General features: G+C 38.9%; 1 protein-coding gene across 1 annotated transcript in view; it reads left to right on the top strand.

The window, feature by feature from the left end:
* Nucleotides 1–480: 480 nt before the first annotated feature.
* Nucleotides 481–15,121, top strand: part of DDX1 (DEAD-box helicase 1) — a 33,122-nt gene continuing 18,481 nt past the window's right edge. The window contains exons 1-13 of the mRNA XM_082425882.1: nt 481–618; nt 3,285–3,336; nt 3,651–3,714; nt 4,715–4,744; nt 5,724–5,820; nt 7,922–7,969; nt 9,635–9,718; nt 9,957–10,040; nt 10,409–10,485; nt 11,057–11,129; nt 12,699–12,775; nt 12,888–13,002; nt 13,723–13,861. Coding sequence (XP_082282008.1) covers nt 603–618; nt 3,285–3,336; nt 3,651–3,714; nt 4,715–4,744; nt 5,724–5,820; nt 7,922–7,969; nt 9,635–9,718; nt 9,957–10,040; nt 10,409–10,485; nt 11,057–11,129; nt 12,699–12,775; nt 12,888–13,002; nt 13,723–13,861 — 956 coding nt within the window. The 5' untranslated portion in view covers nt 481–602. The remainder of the gene's footprint in view (nt 619–3,284; nt 3,337–3,650; nt 3,715–4,714; nt 4,745–5,723; nt 5,821–7,921; nt 7,970–9,634; nt 9,719–9,956; nt 10,041–10,408; nt 10,486–11,056; nt 11,130–12,698; nt 12,776–12,887; nt 13,003–13,722; nt 13,862–15,121) is intronic.

The raw sequence follows: 15,121 nt of genomic DNA, 5'->3' as shown, positions 1-15,121 counted from the left end.
TCAAATAAACGTGAAATTATCAATACTCCATCAAACACCGGGGAAGGGAGGTTGGGAGACCGAAATCAGTCAAAAGTATTTAGTAACTGACTGTTGGGTGCCAGGCGCTCACTAGCGCTGGTTTTCTGGGCGATGAATTCAGTTCGTTCTCTCCAGGTCATTCACACACCACAAAGCCCTGCTTATCTTTGAGAGGCTGCGGGGTCTGAGTGAGGCAGCAGAGATGGCACAGTTTTGCTGTCAGATCAGCCTGGGCCACTGTGTGACCCTCATGACGTAACGTCTGCTTCCTTGCATGTGGAAAAGTGCTCCTGATGACACGTAGCATGCTCTACATAGACGGTAACTCTGAGTACGTCTGATGATGACGGGTCCTGGCTACTTAGGAAAAGCAAGGGGCAGATGAACTGGGTCCGCGCCTTGGAGTCCGCGGCGGGTCTTTTCTTCGGCCGGAACAGTTCTTTCGGAACTGGGTCCTTGCCGGGACTTGGAAAGCGGCACACGCGGGCCGGGGGCGGGGGCCGGAAGCGCCGGCCGCTACCGCGCCGCGTGTCCTTTCGGAGGGAGGGACCGCGAGCTGAATCGCGGAGGACGGGGCGAAGATGGCGGCCTTCTCCGGTGCGTCTGCGGAGCTGGGGCTGGAGCGGGCGGCCCGATGCACGCCTCGGCCCTGGGCCGGCTGGAGGGGAGCCTTTGGGGCGGGGGCGGACAGGTGCCGCGCGGGACAGGAGGGAGCTGTCCAAGGCGGTCCCCTCGGTCCCCGCACTGCGGGCGGATCAGTGGCGGCGCGAGAGGCCCGATCGGTGCGCCTCGGTGTTGCAGGGAGAGCCTTTCCCTCCAGGTGCTGGCCGGGCCGGGCCTCCCCGTGCTCGCTCTCTTCTTTTTCTCCTTCCAGTCTCCCTTCACTCGGCTGTCCTGCCAGGACACCCGGGGCTGCGAGAGCGATGCGGCGGCGTTGCTGCGGCCGCTCTCGGAGCCCCGGCCTCTTGCTCTTTGACGTGGCAGTGGTGCTCACGAACCCTTTTCTGTCCGCGCCCGACAGGGGCTTGGCCTGGCCGAGAAGCAGCAGGGCGCGGGGAGGGGTCAGTTGGAAATGACCATCGTGCATCTAGTTTTTTTCAGGCCCTTCCAAAACTAAAAGTTCCAGGCACAAACCTGATATTTATTTGTTGTTAACCTCTATTATATCAACAGTAACGTTGAATATCTAAGCTAAAGGGAAAGCATTTTCGTCCGCGTACACACGAGCCCATCACAGATTTTGAAAATCGTTGTTTATTTGCGGATGATACCCTCCTTTATTCCAAACAGGAATTTTGGGTGGCTTACCTAACCCGACAGTTGTTTCTCTCTTTTCCTTTATCATCCTTCCTTTATACATCCACAGTTTTACAAGTTGCAGTAAGCCTTACAGACTAAACGTTGTACATTTATATAGCAATAAATGTATCAAATTAGGGCTACTATGTTTTAATATTGTTAATCTATTAAGATGACTTCAGATATAACAGTATTGTACTTTCTTCATTTTTCTCCTATTAGAACATTAGGAATTCCAAGTTTTTAGTCGTGAGAGAGGATTTCTGATTGTTTTAGTTGCATTTCATAATAGGCAAGGGGGAATCTGCTCAGCCTGGAAGCTGTTTTTGTTTCCCCAGCTCTCTCCTCAAACAAGATTCCAGAGCCAAGGTGTGTAGAGCAGTTCCAGGTTGTCATTTTATAGGTTCACTTCTTTGGGAGTCATGCACAGATTTCAGGAATATTAAAGGACCAGAAGAGTCTGTGATGTGAAATAAAGACAAAAGTGGAATCAACAAAGAGCATGAATATTCCTGTTTTTCTTTTGAATGTTAAAAATGTTCTGTTTAAAGAAAACATGGTTTCAAAGCAAACCTGCAGAAAACATGACCAGAATGGAACAAGAAATTGCCTGGAATTTGCTGAAAGCTGTCTGTGGTTGCTGCTTGCAATAGAATAGTTTCACAAGCAGCTTCAGCTTGCAGTATTCTGTATGCAGCATATTGAAGACCATCACTCCCTTTTTTTAAGCAATTTGCGTTGTAGGAGAGAGAATACACCTAGACTTTAATGGGGGCAATTTTTAAAAAGGTCAGCTTGGATATACAACTTTTGATCTTGAGTAGTTTTTCAATCTGTGGATTTTTCTGAAGAGACTTAGGGGTGGGAAAGCCTGCCTTTTTGAAAAAGATTTTTCCCATGTCATCAATGTTTATATTAACTAGTTTACTATACAAAATGTTAGTGTTGTATCTATTGTTAATTGCTAGTATGTGTCTTCTCACCTGATGCAAAGAAAAAGCTACTCTTGCAGTGGATTGTAGTTTTATTTTATGCCTTTTCACAAATGATTACAAGAAATACAAAATTTCCAAATAGATTATCTCTGGGGCTTGGGTATATTTGAGTGTTGTTCATTTTTTAATAGAAATATATACTTTTGTAAAGATAACAATAATAAAAGCTACATTTTAAAAATGCAGACTTAAAAGAAAGATCACTTCTTATTTGGAAAGGAGATTTAAGTAATACAACTCACTATTCCATGTGTACCCTCTACAGTTCATTTGAGAAGTGATAAAATTTCAAAATCCAATCAGAGATAACCCAATCTATTCATTTAGGATTCACTTTGATGTAAATTACTTAAATATGTGAACAACTAAGAAGAGAGTAGTTCTTCAGCTGACATTTCCAGTTAACCCAAGTTCTCACCAGCAGCCCCTCCCTTTTCAGTTTATCAGAGTTTTGATTATGACTGCCTATAAATGTGGGCTCTCTCTACTGCTTATTCATTTTTCTCAGATCGCTGAGGGTATTCACATGGTCCTTAAAGAGTCAAGGCACATGATTTCCACATTATCTCTAGGTGAAACAACCATGGTACTGGTCTAGAACTTTCTCTCCAACTCTGGCAGATTTTTCACCAGTCATAGGGAGGAAACACTCACTGGTGGATACTAGGTACTAAGTGATAACTATGTGCCGGATGCATTCATATGATTATCTGTAATCGTCCCATATTCCTACAACATAAACAATATTAGCTCCATTTTGTGTGAAGAAATAGGTTTATAGCTTGCCTAAGGTCACATTGCTAATGAGAGCTTGAATTTGAACTCAAGTCTTTCTCCAAAATTTATACTCAAGAGATACTATGTAACTGAGCTATGCTTCAAACCTGTTTCCCCATTGAACAGTAATTTTAAGAGCAATATGATTTAAGTTTAGTATGTGTAGTTTTTAAAATTAATTTTTGTTTTCAGAGATGGGTGTTATGCCTGAAATTGCTCAAGCTGTGGAAGAGATGGATTGGCTGTAAGTACCTCCATCTTTAAAAGCTTAAATGTACCTGTGACAACAATGTTTTTCAATTTAAATAGTGGTTAGTGTTTTTATCAAATATTTTTGGGCCCTGTTGGGTAAGTGAAATTCAGTTTTTTCCTGTGATTCTTTAAATCATAGAGTTTCCTTTCTAAACGTTGATATATTTTTAGCTGAAAAAGATTGGTAGTGTTTACCAAATAAAATTCTCTTTTAGGTTTATAATTTAACATGTCTTAATTAGCTTAGGTGATTCTTTTTTTTTTTTTTTTAACTAACTAAAATTCTTCAAAATATGATTCTTTTAGTCTCCCAACTGATATCCAGGCCGAGTCCATCCCCCTGATCCTAGGAGGAGGTGATGTCCTTATGGTATGTTTCAATGTGGTGAGGTGGTTGGAAGCTGGGGAAACACAAGTCTCGGGCTGTTTGTGACCCACTTTAAGAACTCCATAGGCTTAAAAATGGTATTTTCACCAAATTAATTTTATTTGTTCACAAACATTTAAGATACCTATGCTACATTCAAAGTAATTAGGTAGAAGTTGTGGGGAACACAAAGGTGAATAAAATGCAGTCTTTGCCCTTCAGAAGCTTCAACCCAGTACCACAGTAAGACATGTACATGGATAAATGTCATACAAGGGAAAATGTGACACCTGCCTGAGAGGTGCAAAGTATGCAAAGATTCAGGTGGGGTCCAGTTACCCTTCTGCTTGAGGAATCATAAAGGACTCTGCTTGGAAGAAGTAGATTTTGGACAAGGGAAGATAAAGGAGGAATGCTCTCTAGGTAGAGAGCACATCAACAAAAACCATGAATAGGAGAATGCAGGATATGATCCCAGAGTAATTCACTTCGATGGTAGCATAAAATACGTGTGTCTGGGGTGGAGAGTGTACCTTGAGATAAGATGGGAAGTATACAGTGGGTCAGATTATTTGTGCCCTTTCTTAAGTGTCATACTAAAGAATTCGGGTGTTTGTTGGCAGTGTGGATCATTGGAAATGTTTAACCAGGGATGCGTTGCACGGTTAGAATTGTGTTTTTATGAAGACTGATTTGGTAGCAGCTTGTAGTGTAGCTCTAAGACATGAGATACTGTTAGGATACTTTTGTAACAATCTAGGTTAGAATAATAAGGGTTTAGATTTGAATGGTAGCCATGGGAAAATAAAAGGGAGAACAGATTCTTGAGGGAATGGAAGAGAAATGGCAAGATTGGCAATAAAGTTGAATGACGAAATCTGAATAATCTGGAGACACTGTGGAACTAAAGGTAGCTTGTGAATTGTTAAAGATTTCTACATGGTATCACATTAATTTGATTTCCTTAACTGACAACTTAAACTTTTTTTTCTTTTTCATTTAGGCTGCAGAAACAGGAAGTGGAAAAACTGGTGTAAGTAATAAACTTAAATTGACTTACTTTGTAAGAGTTGATTTTATTTTTCATGAATTTATTTTATTTACTTATTTTTGGCCGCGTTGGGTCTTCGTTGCTGCACGTGGGCTTTCTCTAGTTGCAGTGAACGGGGGCTACTCTTTGTTGTGGTGCATGGGCTGCTCATTGCAGTGGCTTCTCTTGTTGCGGAGCACAGGTTCTAGGTACATGGGCTTCAGTCGTTGTGGCACGCGGGCTCAGTAGTTGTGGCTTGCGGGCTCTAGAGCGCAGGCTCAGTAGTTGTGGCGCATGGGCTTAGTTGCTCTGCAGCATGTGGGATCTTCCTGGACCAGGGCTTGAACCTGTGTCCCCTGCATTGGCAGGCGGATTCTTAAGCACTGCACCACTAGGGAAGCCCGTAAGAGTTAATTTTTAAAGCAACTTTGAACAGTGGTTTTTACTTTGAAATATTTAATCAAATATCCTCCTTCCAAAATGTAAAAAGTGGTTGCTTGCCACAGAGAACAATATTTTTGTTGCCAGCTCATTCTGAAATAAGATTTATAAGAGTATGGCTTTAAGAATATAGTTTAAAACTGGTCTTGGAGAAAGAGTTACAGTATCTTTAGTATTTATACTCACTTCTGAATTTTAATGCAGTGGCTCTAGTGATAAAGAAGTTGCAAATAGAGGTTGATCTCCTGTTGGCCTAGACTAGAGAAACGGCTTGTCAGAATAATATTTATCCTTTTTTTTTTTTAGTTCATTCTATGGGTCCTGATTGTTTATTGTTTTGGGCTATCAGCTGGTTCTTATTTCCTTCATTCAGTCAACTCTTGTTATCTTACTGGTATTTTGGGTTTGGGAAAATTGGAGCAGTGCTCAGGAATATGTGTCATTATTTAAGGTGCGTGCATGATTTTTGTAATTCATATTGATTATTGAACTGTCACTGATATCTGAATGCTAATATAGAGAACTCTTGTTTCTTTGCTAGGCTTTCAGTATTCCAGTTATCCAGATAGTTTATGAAACTCTGAAAGACCAACAAGAAGGCAAAAAAGGAAAAACGACAATTAAAACTGGTGCTTCAGGTAATTTTTGCATATTATTAATTTCCTTTTGTATAAATTAGTAATTCTCATTCCTGGCATTTACAGATGTGAAGTTTTTTTTTTTTATAAATTTATTTTATTTATTTATTTTTGGCTCCATTGTGTCTTCGTTGCTGTGTGCGGGCTTCCTCTAGTTGTGGCGAGCTACTCTTTGTTGCAATGCGTGGGCTTCTCACTGCGGTGGCTTCTCTTGTTGTGGAGCATGAGCTCTAGGTGCGCAGGCTTCAGTAATTGCAGCACGCGGGCTCAGTAGTTGTGACACACGGGCTTAGTTGCTCCGTGGCATGTGGAATCTTCCCGGACCAGGGATCGAACCCGTGTCCGCTGCATTGGCTGGTGGATTCTTAACCACTGCGCCACCAAGGAAGCCCCAGATGTGAAATTTGAGTGTGCATTTTTATTGTCAACATCCAGGGGATGGTATTATCATTTGGTGCCCTGGAAACCAGCGTTGCTAAATGTCATTTAGAGCATAACACTGAAAGATTGTCCCTCCTAAGATACTAACAGTGTTGTCTTTGAGAAAACACTGGCATTTTAGAAATTATAGTTATTTTAATGTTTTTCTTAACCTGATAACTTTTTATGCATATATTGAAGATAAATTGGTACAGTATTTTACAAAGGCATTAAGGAAAGATTTTACAAATAGTTGGTAGAGTGTAAACCCATGGTGGTAGGAAATATTGCCTTCTACAGGGAAAAGAGGCATGCATTTTCCTTTAAGGTAAGAAAGAAGGAGCCCAGGAGGTTGAAATGTAAAGTGTACCTTTTAAAGTCAGTTTCTTATTTTCAGTCCTATCTCCATGGAGATTGGTCCTGTCTGTGCCATGAGCAATCTTACATTAGTTTTCTCATCCTTAAATTTTGTTGCTTTTATTAAATGGTTTCTGAATTCCATTCTATCTTGAGTAATCTATGGTTTTGTTATATTTTAAGTCACTTTTGTTTCATGATACAAAATAGGATTGTGACAAAATTGCAAGCTTAAGTGGAGTGAGCTGGCATATCAACATTTTCTTCTCAGTAGTTTGAAAGTAACAATGTTACATAGTTTGTAGAATGAACTCATTTGTAAATGAATTGTGAGATAATGGATATGAACTATTTAGAGTATTAGTCTGTTTAAAAATAGTCTCAGAATTTGTAGCAACTATAAACCATCATTTATCAGAGAGAGTGATGAAAGAGAAGGATTCTATCTGCTTCCACAGAAGGGTAACCAGAATGGTTGTAGTTCCAAAAATCATGTCCTATTAGGAGTAAGGAAGCTAGATATTTAAACATGGAGAAACAAACAAAAAAGGGAGGTGGTATAATTGTTAAATCATTGTTGGGATCTGGAGAGAGAATAATTGTTCTAGAAAATACTGTTTAATTCCTAGTAGCTTGATTGAGCCCACAATGGATAGAGACCCTCAAGAGAACGTTACTTCTCCATCATTTCAGGTGTTTAAGCAGATGATAGATATCATTTGACCAGAAATAACCTAGAAAAGATTTCTACCTTGGGTGGAAATTGGGCTTGAAAACACATAGCATTCTCTTTAGCTATTGTGATTTTTTGATTATCCAGACTCTTAAGATGTTTTAGAAAAGGAAAATGCCGATCCCATAAAAGTGAGGAGGAAAATATTTTGTGACTTATGAATTATTTAAAATAAAGGACTTGCTTTTCTTAATGATAATGATAAAGTGATAATTAGATTCTGATATGTTGGTGGATTATTTTCGTTATGATTGAAGTCACCAGAACTTCATTTTATTAATGCTTTCATAGTTATGACAAAGATCAGTGCCATCTAATAAAAAGGCACTGAAGCAAGTGAGCAGAAAAGGTTGCCCTGGATGGGCCAGTGACTATAATTTTTGGCTTGTTTCAGTTTTCAGTTTCAGTTTTGCCTTTAATAAAAACAACAATTTTAATCGTACATTCCAAATAGTGTGTAAAACCATATTGGATCTAGAGGAGTTAAGATATCATATAAAATATAAAATATAAAATATTTGCTTTATTTTTTGTAGAATGTTTTAAATTATGTTTGTTTGGGGTTAACTTTTCTTGTTTTAATTTGCTTAGTGCTGAACAAATGGCAAATGAACCCATATGATAGAGGATCTGCTTTTGGTAAGTGGATAGATTTTAGCAGCACATTTGTGATTCAGAAACTTGTTTTTAATGCAATGTTGAGGAAAGATAAAGAATCCTTGTAAACTGGTAAGGGGTTCTTGTGTTGACAGCAGATAAAGTGTTACCTGTTTTAGTAAGAAAGAGATAAGCAATCTGGAAAATGGACAAAGGATGTGAATAGGCAGTTCAGAGAAGAACCAAATCCAAATGGCAATAAACATACAAAGGTCAGGTTTACAGGTAGCAGGGAAATGGAAATTAAAGTTACAGTGAATGTTGTTTTATACCCATCTGATTGGCAAGAATCCAAAAGGGTGATAACCGACTTACAGATTACTGCCTCTCTGGAAAGGAGTTTGGCATTACCTGTTAATATTTAAAAAAACATATATTCCTGGAAGGTCAAGCTCATTGGAATGAAAGTACCAGTATGTAAGAATATACTTTCAAAGCTGTTCGATGCAACATTATTTGTAATGATAAAAACTGCCAGCAAAGTAAATGATACTGCTAGAATGGTAAACAAAGATTAGGGTGTATCCAAGTACTATTGTGTAGCCATTATGAAGAATAAGTCAGAACTGCAGAGTTGACTTGGAGGAATTTTCTCCAGGTGTCAATGAGTAAGAAAATCAGGATGCAGAGAAAGGTAAATGGGCCTTGAGGAATCATGACAGAAACAAACAACCCCATACTGCTACTCTCTACTGTGTGATATCTAATTTATGTAAAAGTTTATATATGTATATATGCATAAAGAATTTTAAATACAAAAATTTTTATGATTTACCCTTGTCAGAGAACTTTTTTAAAAGTTCAGAGGTTTATATAATGTACCCACATGAATAAGAATTTATACTTTGAATAAATAATTTAATTTCTTATAAGTGAAGGAAAATGTGTGACGAGATGCATTTTTAAAAAATTTCTTCTGCATTCAGGTGGCGAATATGATTTGCAAGCCTGAATCAGGACAGAAGTTATAGTTTCCAGTACAGACAAAAGCCAAATGCATTACTTAACGCCAAAAAGCACCAATAAGCACTATGACTGACTATGATGTATAATATAGAACTTCATCTTTTAGAGCCCTAATATTAGCAAATAACAGCTACAGGGTTATTTGTTCAGGCTTTTCCTGCTTTCCCTTTATGGTTTCTGGATCCACGGATTAGGGAACAAGCCAGAGTTTCTGTTTTTCTTTTAGTGTAGCATTCACTCAAGCTCTAATTTCGGCATAAAATCAGAGCAACAAGCATTGATGAGTGGGTGCTGCGTCATCCTTAGTATCCGTTTCTTTAAAGGACTCTAGAGAATAGTTGTCTAAACATGTGTTGGTGATGCAGCTGCGGTAGTACAAGTCAGGTTAGGTGCTCTGTTGATGCCTTTTTAGAATTGTTGTGGTAAAATCCTGTCCTAGCCAACAGATAACAGTAGAGAAACTAGTCCTCAGTGTAAGCCACAGCCCTCCAGGGGATGAATGAGGGCAGCTACTCGTGGGGACGACATTGCTATCCTTCAGGAATCAGCAAGTCTCAGTCCCTGGAACATTGCACCAAGTAATGAATTATCTTATTAGTGAGACTGAACGATACTTATTTCAGAATGCGTGATTTATGTAATCTGTATTGACATGGTTTTCTGTGTTTTTCTCAAATCCAGCAATTGGGTCAGATGGTCTTTGTTGTCAGAGCAGAGAAGTAAAGGAATGGCATGGATGTAGAGCTACTAAAGGATTAACGAAAGGTATTTAAACAACATTTGTTCTTGTCTGAACTTTTGGGGTGATGTATTAATACATGAACTTTCTTTAAAGTAGCTTTGAATCAAGGATCTGAAAAGATTTTTAATGTTACAAAAAGATCTACAATTCTTCATTTGGAAGATACAAATTGTTATTCAGAAACAATGGGAAAGTAGCTACATGGTAAATGAATCATAAGTGTATAATTTATATAAATCTCAAAGTATTTTGCCTTTGCAGGGAAACACTACTATGAAGTATCGTGTCATGACCAAGGATTGTGCAGAGTTGGGTGGTCTTCTATGCAGGCTTCCCTAGACCTAGGTAAGTGTTTCTAAAATAAACTGAATTTGTTGTTTTACATTTGTGAATTTTTAACATTTTATTTTAGTGGGGAGCAAAATAGTAAACTTAACCATACAAAGTTTATATTTAGAGACATGGAAATAATAATATTTACCTATACCCTCCTTGTTCCAAGAAAGATTTGAAGTACCAAAAAATAGATATTATAACATCATAAAATCAGGAGGAATAAGGTTAAGGGTATGAATGAAGTCAGTAAAGTTAGTATGCATTAATATGTACCGCACAATACTGTGTAGATGCTTCAAATTATCTTCAGCTTGTGAACTTTTATGGTGCTTTTAACTTTATTCTTACCACATTTATAAAATACTTTTAAAATCTAGGTACTGACAAGTTTGGATTTGGCTTTGGTGGAACAGGAAAGAAATCTCACAATAAACAATTTGATAATTATGGAGAGGTAAGTTGTATTAATGACATAATCATAGTGTTAGTAAGTTTTCTTGCATACTTACTTGATCACTCATGACATGACTGAGGGTATAGAAATGATTGTGAAATTCAAGTGAATTTTCTGAATATTTTCCATGGAAAGTTCAGATTGGGACTTCAGTGAAGAAATGTTACAAAATGAGAAAAATATTTTTCTTTTGTGCCATTTATTAGCCCCTCCAAAGTATATCACTTTGTTTTCCGTGTTCCCCCCATTTTGATTTTGGCTTTGACTTTAATACTTGTGTCGCTCTCATTTCTTATTTTGAATCATGTTAAATCTAAATATACTTGTTGTGGTAGCCGACATCTCTAGTAATGTGGAGGAGCCTTAATATCATGTTGCTTCTAAAAAGTCTGTCTGATGCTTCTACTATTGTATATGATATGCTGTACTAGGCATTTTTAAAATCTACATTAGAATTTAAGGAAGCATTATGTAACACTAACACATACTTTGGATGCAGCTATTTTTGACCTTTTAACCTTATTTTCAATTTTGCTTTTTATTAACAGCACTTGACTTTTTGGTTTTCTAGGAATTCACTATGCATGATACCATTGGATGTTACCTAGATATGGATAAAGGGCATGTCAAATTCTCCAAAAACGGTAAGCTTTCTAGGGACCATTTTGTTAGAGAGTATGTATGATATTCATTATTTGTGATTTTTTAAATTTCCTCACCATCTTCAGTCTTCTTTCTCTTCCTCCCTGCCTTTCTTTTGAACAAATACTTATTGAGCATTTGCTGTGTGCCAGGCAAGCTGTTAGGTGCTGGAGATACAGCAGAAAATGGACTAGACACATTTATGTATACTTTTGTGGGGCTTAGCTACTGATAGGGAGAGACAGACAAATATATATGTTAGGTGGGAACAGAGGGAGAGTATAAATCCGGGTAAGGGGGTGGAGAGCATTCTGGGGTGGTCAGAGAAGGCTTCTCTGAGAAGGTGACATTTGAGTAGAAATATCTTGGAAGAGTATTTCAGGCAGAGGGACTAGTAATTGCAAAGGTCCTGAGATGAAAGCGTGCTTGGGGTATTTAAACAGTGAGGAGGCCATTGGGTCCGGAGGACACTGAGCATGGGGGAGGGTCGTAGAATCTTAGGTCAGTGAGGTGGTGAGGCCAGGCCATACAGGACCTTATAGGCTATGATACAGACTTTGAGATTGCAAGCCATTAGGTTTTGAGTAGAGAATTGGCATCATCTGTCTTTTAACAGTTTAACAGTACAATCACTGTGGCTGCTTTGTTGAAAACACTGGGTGGTGACAATAAGTAGGGAACCAGTTGGATGCTAAGAGTTCTGTTTGGGGCAAGTTAAGTTTGAGATACTTATTAGACATCTGAGTGATGAAATCAAGTTAAGTAGTTAAATGTACAGTTAAGCGTTCAGGGGAGGGATCAAAATTGGAGATTTTGATACATCTTTGAGAGTTACTGGCTTATCTATGATCCAGTCATAGGTCTAGATGAGATCACCTAGGGAATGAGAGTAGGTAATGAAGAGGAGAGATCTGAGGCCCAGGGTATTCTTGTGGTTAGAAGTTGGCAAATTGAGGAGAATCCAGCAGAAGTGAATGAGGAGGAAAGCCAGAAGAGGTTGCGGTCCTGCATTTCAGGTGAAGAAAGCTTTTGACGGAGGAGGGAGTGATCACATGGTGTCCAGTGCTGCTGACGGGTCTAGCCTAGAAAGATGAGGAACGAGAACTGCTGTGTTTGGCAAGTGGAGATCATCAATGAGCTTGACAAAGAGCTGTTGCGGTGGAGCGAGGAGTGTGTAGGGGGAGCCTGATTGGGAATCAGTTCAACAGAGAACGGAGTGAAATGAGGTGGACACAGTCAACATGGAAATCAGGCAGTTTTACTACAAAAAGGAGAAGAAAAAATAAAGGACAGATGGAGGAAGTTTTGAGCTCAGGGAGGTTTGTCTAATTCAAGTGTCTACTGGAAGCAATCCTGTAGGAAGGGAATAATTAAAATTGTAGCGGGGGAGAGGGGACAATTTCAGGAGTAAAGTGAAAAAGTGAAGAGGTTGGTATTAGCACAGCTAATCTGCAGTAACAGGAGGGGGAGTGTGAATATGTGTAGGCTGGTGGATTTGGTGGTGTGAGCGTGTGGAGGTTCTTTTCTGGTCGTTTTAATTCAATTTCTCTCTTTTTTTTTTTTTCTTAAAGGAAAAGACCTTGGTCTGGCATTTGAAATACCACCACATATGAAGAACCAAGGCCTCTTTCCTGCCTGTGTTTTGAAGGTAATTAGAGACATTTTGCTGTGATTATAAGCTACTTTGATCTTCATTATTTCATATTGGTTAGTTTGCTCTTAGGTTAAGCATTTTCATTTTCTCCTTTATTCAATGCTAGAATGCTGAACTAAAATTCAACTTCGGGGAAGAAGAATTTAAGTTTCCACCAAAAGATGGTTTTGTTGCCCTTTCCAAGGCACCGGATAGTTTCATTGTCAAATCACAGCACACAGGTATAGCACCTGAGAGGGTAAAGATTTCAAGAATGGGGTATTGAAAACTACAGTAAGTAAGGCTTCTTGTAGTGAGGTACAGATACCCCCCTTGCCTGTTTGGTCATGCATCTTTATTGAACATGTCAGTAAAATTCAGTTTCAAAACCTAATTCATAAACCCCAAGTATTTGGTTTCAGTTCACGCGTTTTGGGGAAGCTGGTCATGATGATGATGGTATCCAGTATTTATAATGTGTGTGCTTATTAAGTGCCATGGCACTGTGTTAAGTGCTTCACCTGCATTATTTAGTCTGCATAACAACCCTGTAAGGTAGCTTTATAGACAAAGAACTTGAGGATTAGGGACTCGAAGTCGCTTGCCCAAGGTCACAGGACAAGTAAGTGGTAGAACTGAATCCAAATCCAAGCAGCCTGACTCCAAAGCTCCCACTCTCACCCCACTGTGCTGCCTAATCGCTTCCAGTTATTTAAAGAAAGTACATTTCATAGCTCATTTAATTTATCACAAAGCATATAATCCATTAAAATTACTGCAAGTAGATTTAAAGAATCTGTAGTTCATTTTAAGAATCTTTATTTTGTTTAGTTTGACTATCACCTATACCACTTGACAATTATTTAAAATTTTGATACTGGAGTATTAGTGCTCGTGTTTTACAAATCAAGGTATCATGAGGTGTGATCTGAATGTATTCTAATCTTCTTTATTTTCTTAAGGTAATGCTCAGGTGGCACAAACGAAGTTTCTCCCCAATGCTCCAAAAGCTCTCATTGTCGAACCTTCCCGAGAGCTGGCTGAACAAACTTTGAATAACGTCAAGCAGTTTAAGAAATATGTCGATAATCCTAAATTAAGGTAAAGCTTCCTTTTGTGCTCAAATGCCTATTGTCTTTAGGTCTGAGGTGTTTCAGAAGAAGAGTAAAGTAGGAAAAAAATGAGGTAGAAATTCAGCGTGTGTACATATGCATGTGTATGAGTTTGTAAATATATTTAACTTTGACATATAGTAACAATTAGTTTCTATTATAAAACTACTGTTTAAGTGAGAAGAGTTCTATTAAAAAAAGTAAATTGAGGGACTTCCCTGGTGGTGCAGTGGTTAAGAATCCGACTGCCAATGCAGGGGACACGGGTTCGAGCCCTGGTCTGGGAAGATCCCACATGCCATAGAGCAACTAAGCCCGTGTGCCACAACTACTGAGCCTGCGCTCTAGAGCCTGCGAGCCACAACTCCTGAGCCCGTGTACCACAACTACTGAAGCCCGTGCGCCTAGAGCCCATGCTCCACAACAAGAGTGACTACCACAATGAGAAGCCTGCGCACCGCAATGAAGAGCAGCCCCCTCTCGCCGCAACTAGAGAAAGCCCGCGTGCAGCAACGAAGACCCAGCGCAGCCATAAATAAATATTCTTAAAAAAAAAAAAAAAAAAAAAGTAAATTGAGATTTTTCCTGTGTCTCTTATATAAAATAAGAGTCATGGTTTGCAAAACAGTTATCAGAGTAAAAATTAATTTTTTAAAGGGACCATTTCATTTAATGTTAGCTTCATCACTTCATTTGCATAGAAAATGTATCACTCTCTGTCTAGTGTGTTGGTAAACCTGACTTGGTGAGGTTAATTCTAGCCTGTCTCCTAGTGGTGACCATCTTCCCTGTGGGCATTCACACTGGTCACTCTAGTTCGAGGGCTCTTTCTGCCATTGTGGGGAGACCATAAGTCTAGTGATCTTGGGGAACTTCTGGCTCAGTAGCAATCCCTTTTAATTTGAGGAAAGCCATACCATATAAGTAAACTGCTCTGTCAGTTGATTTGACACTTGATTTTTATTAATTTTTCTTACTGAAATATAATTCACACACCATAAAATTCACCGTTTAAAGCGTACAATTCAGTGGTTTTTAGTGTATGGTCACAAGGTTGTGCAGCCATCACCACTATCTAACTTCAGAAACTCTGAATTATTGATGTCCCGTGGGCCCATCTATTTATTTATTTATATTTTTAAAAATCTTATTTATTTTGATGTCTGAGCTTTTTTTTTTTTCCGACTGTGTTGGGTCTTCATTGCTGTGCGCGGGCTTTTCTCTAGTTGAGGCGAGTGGGGGCTACTCT

This window comes from Balaenoptera physalus, assembly GCF_965194825.1.
Source record: "Balaenoptera physalus genome assembly, chromosome: 15".
NCBI lineage: Eukaryota > Metazoa > Chordata > Mammalia > Artiodactyla > Balaenopteridae > Balaenoptera > Balaenoptera physalus.
Note: the sequence above shows the minus strand (reverse complement) of the source record. Positions and strands in the feature narration are given on the sequence as shown.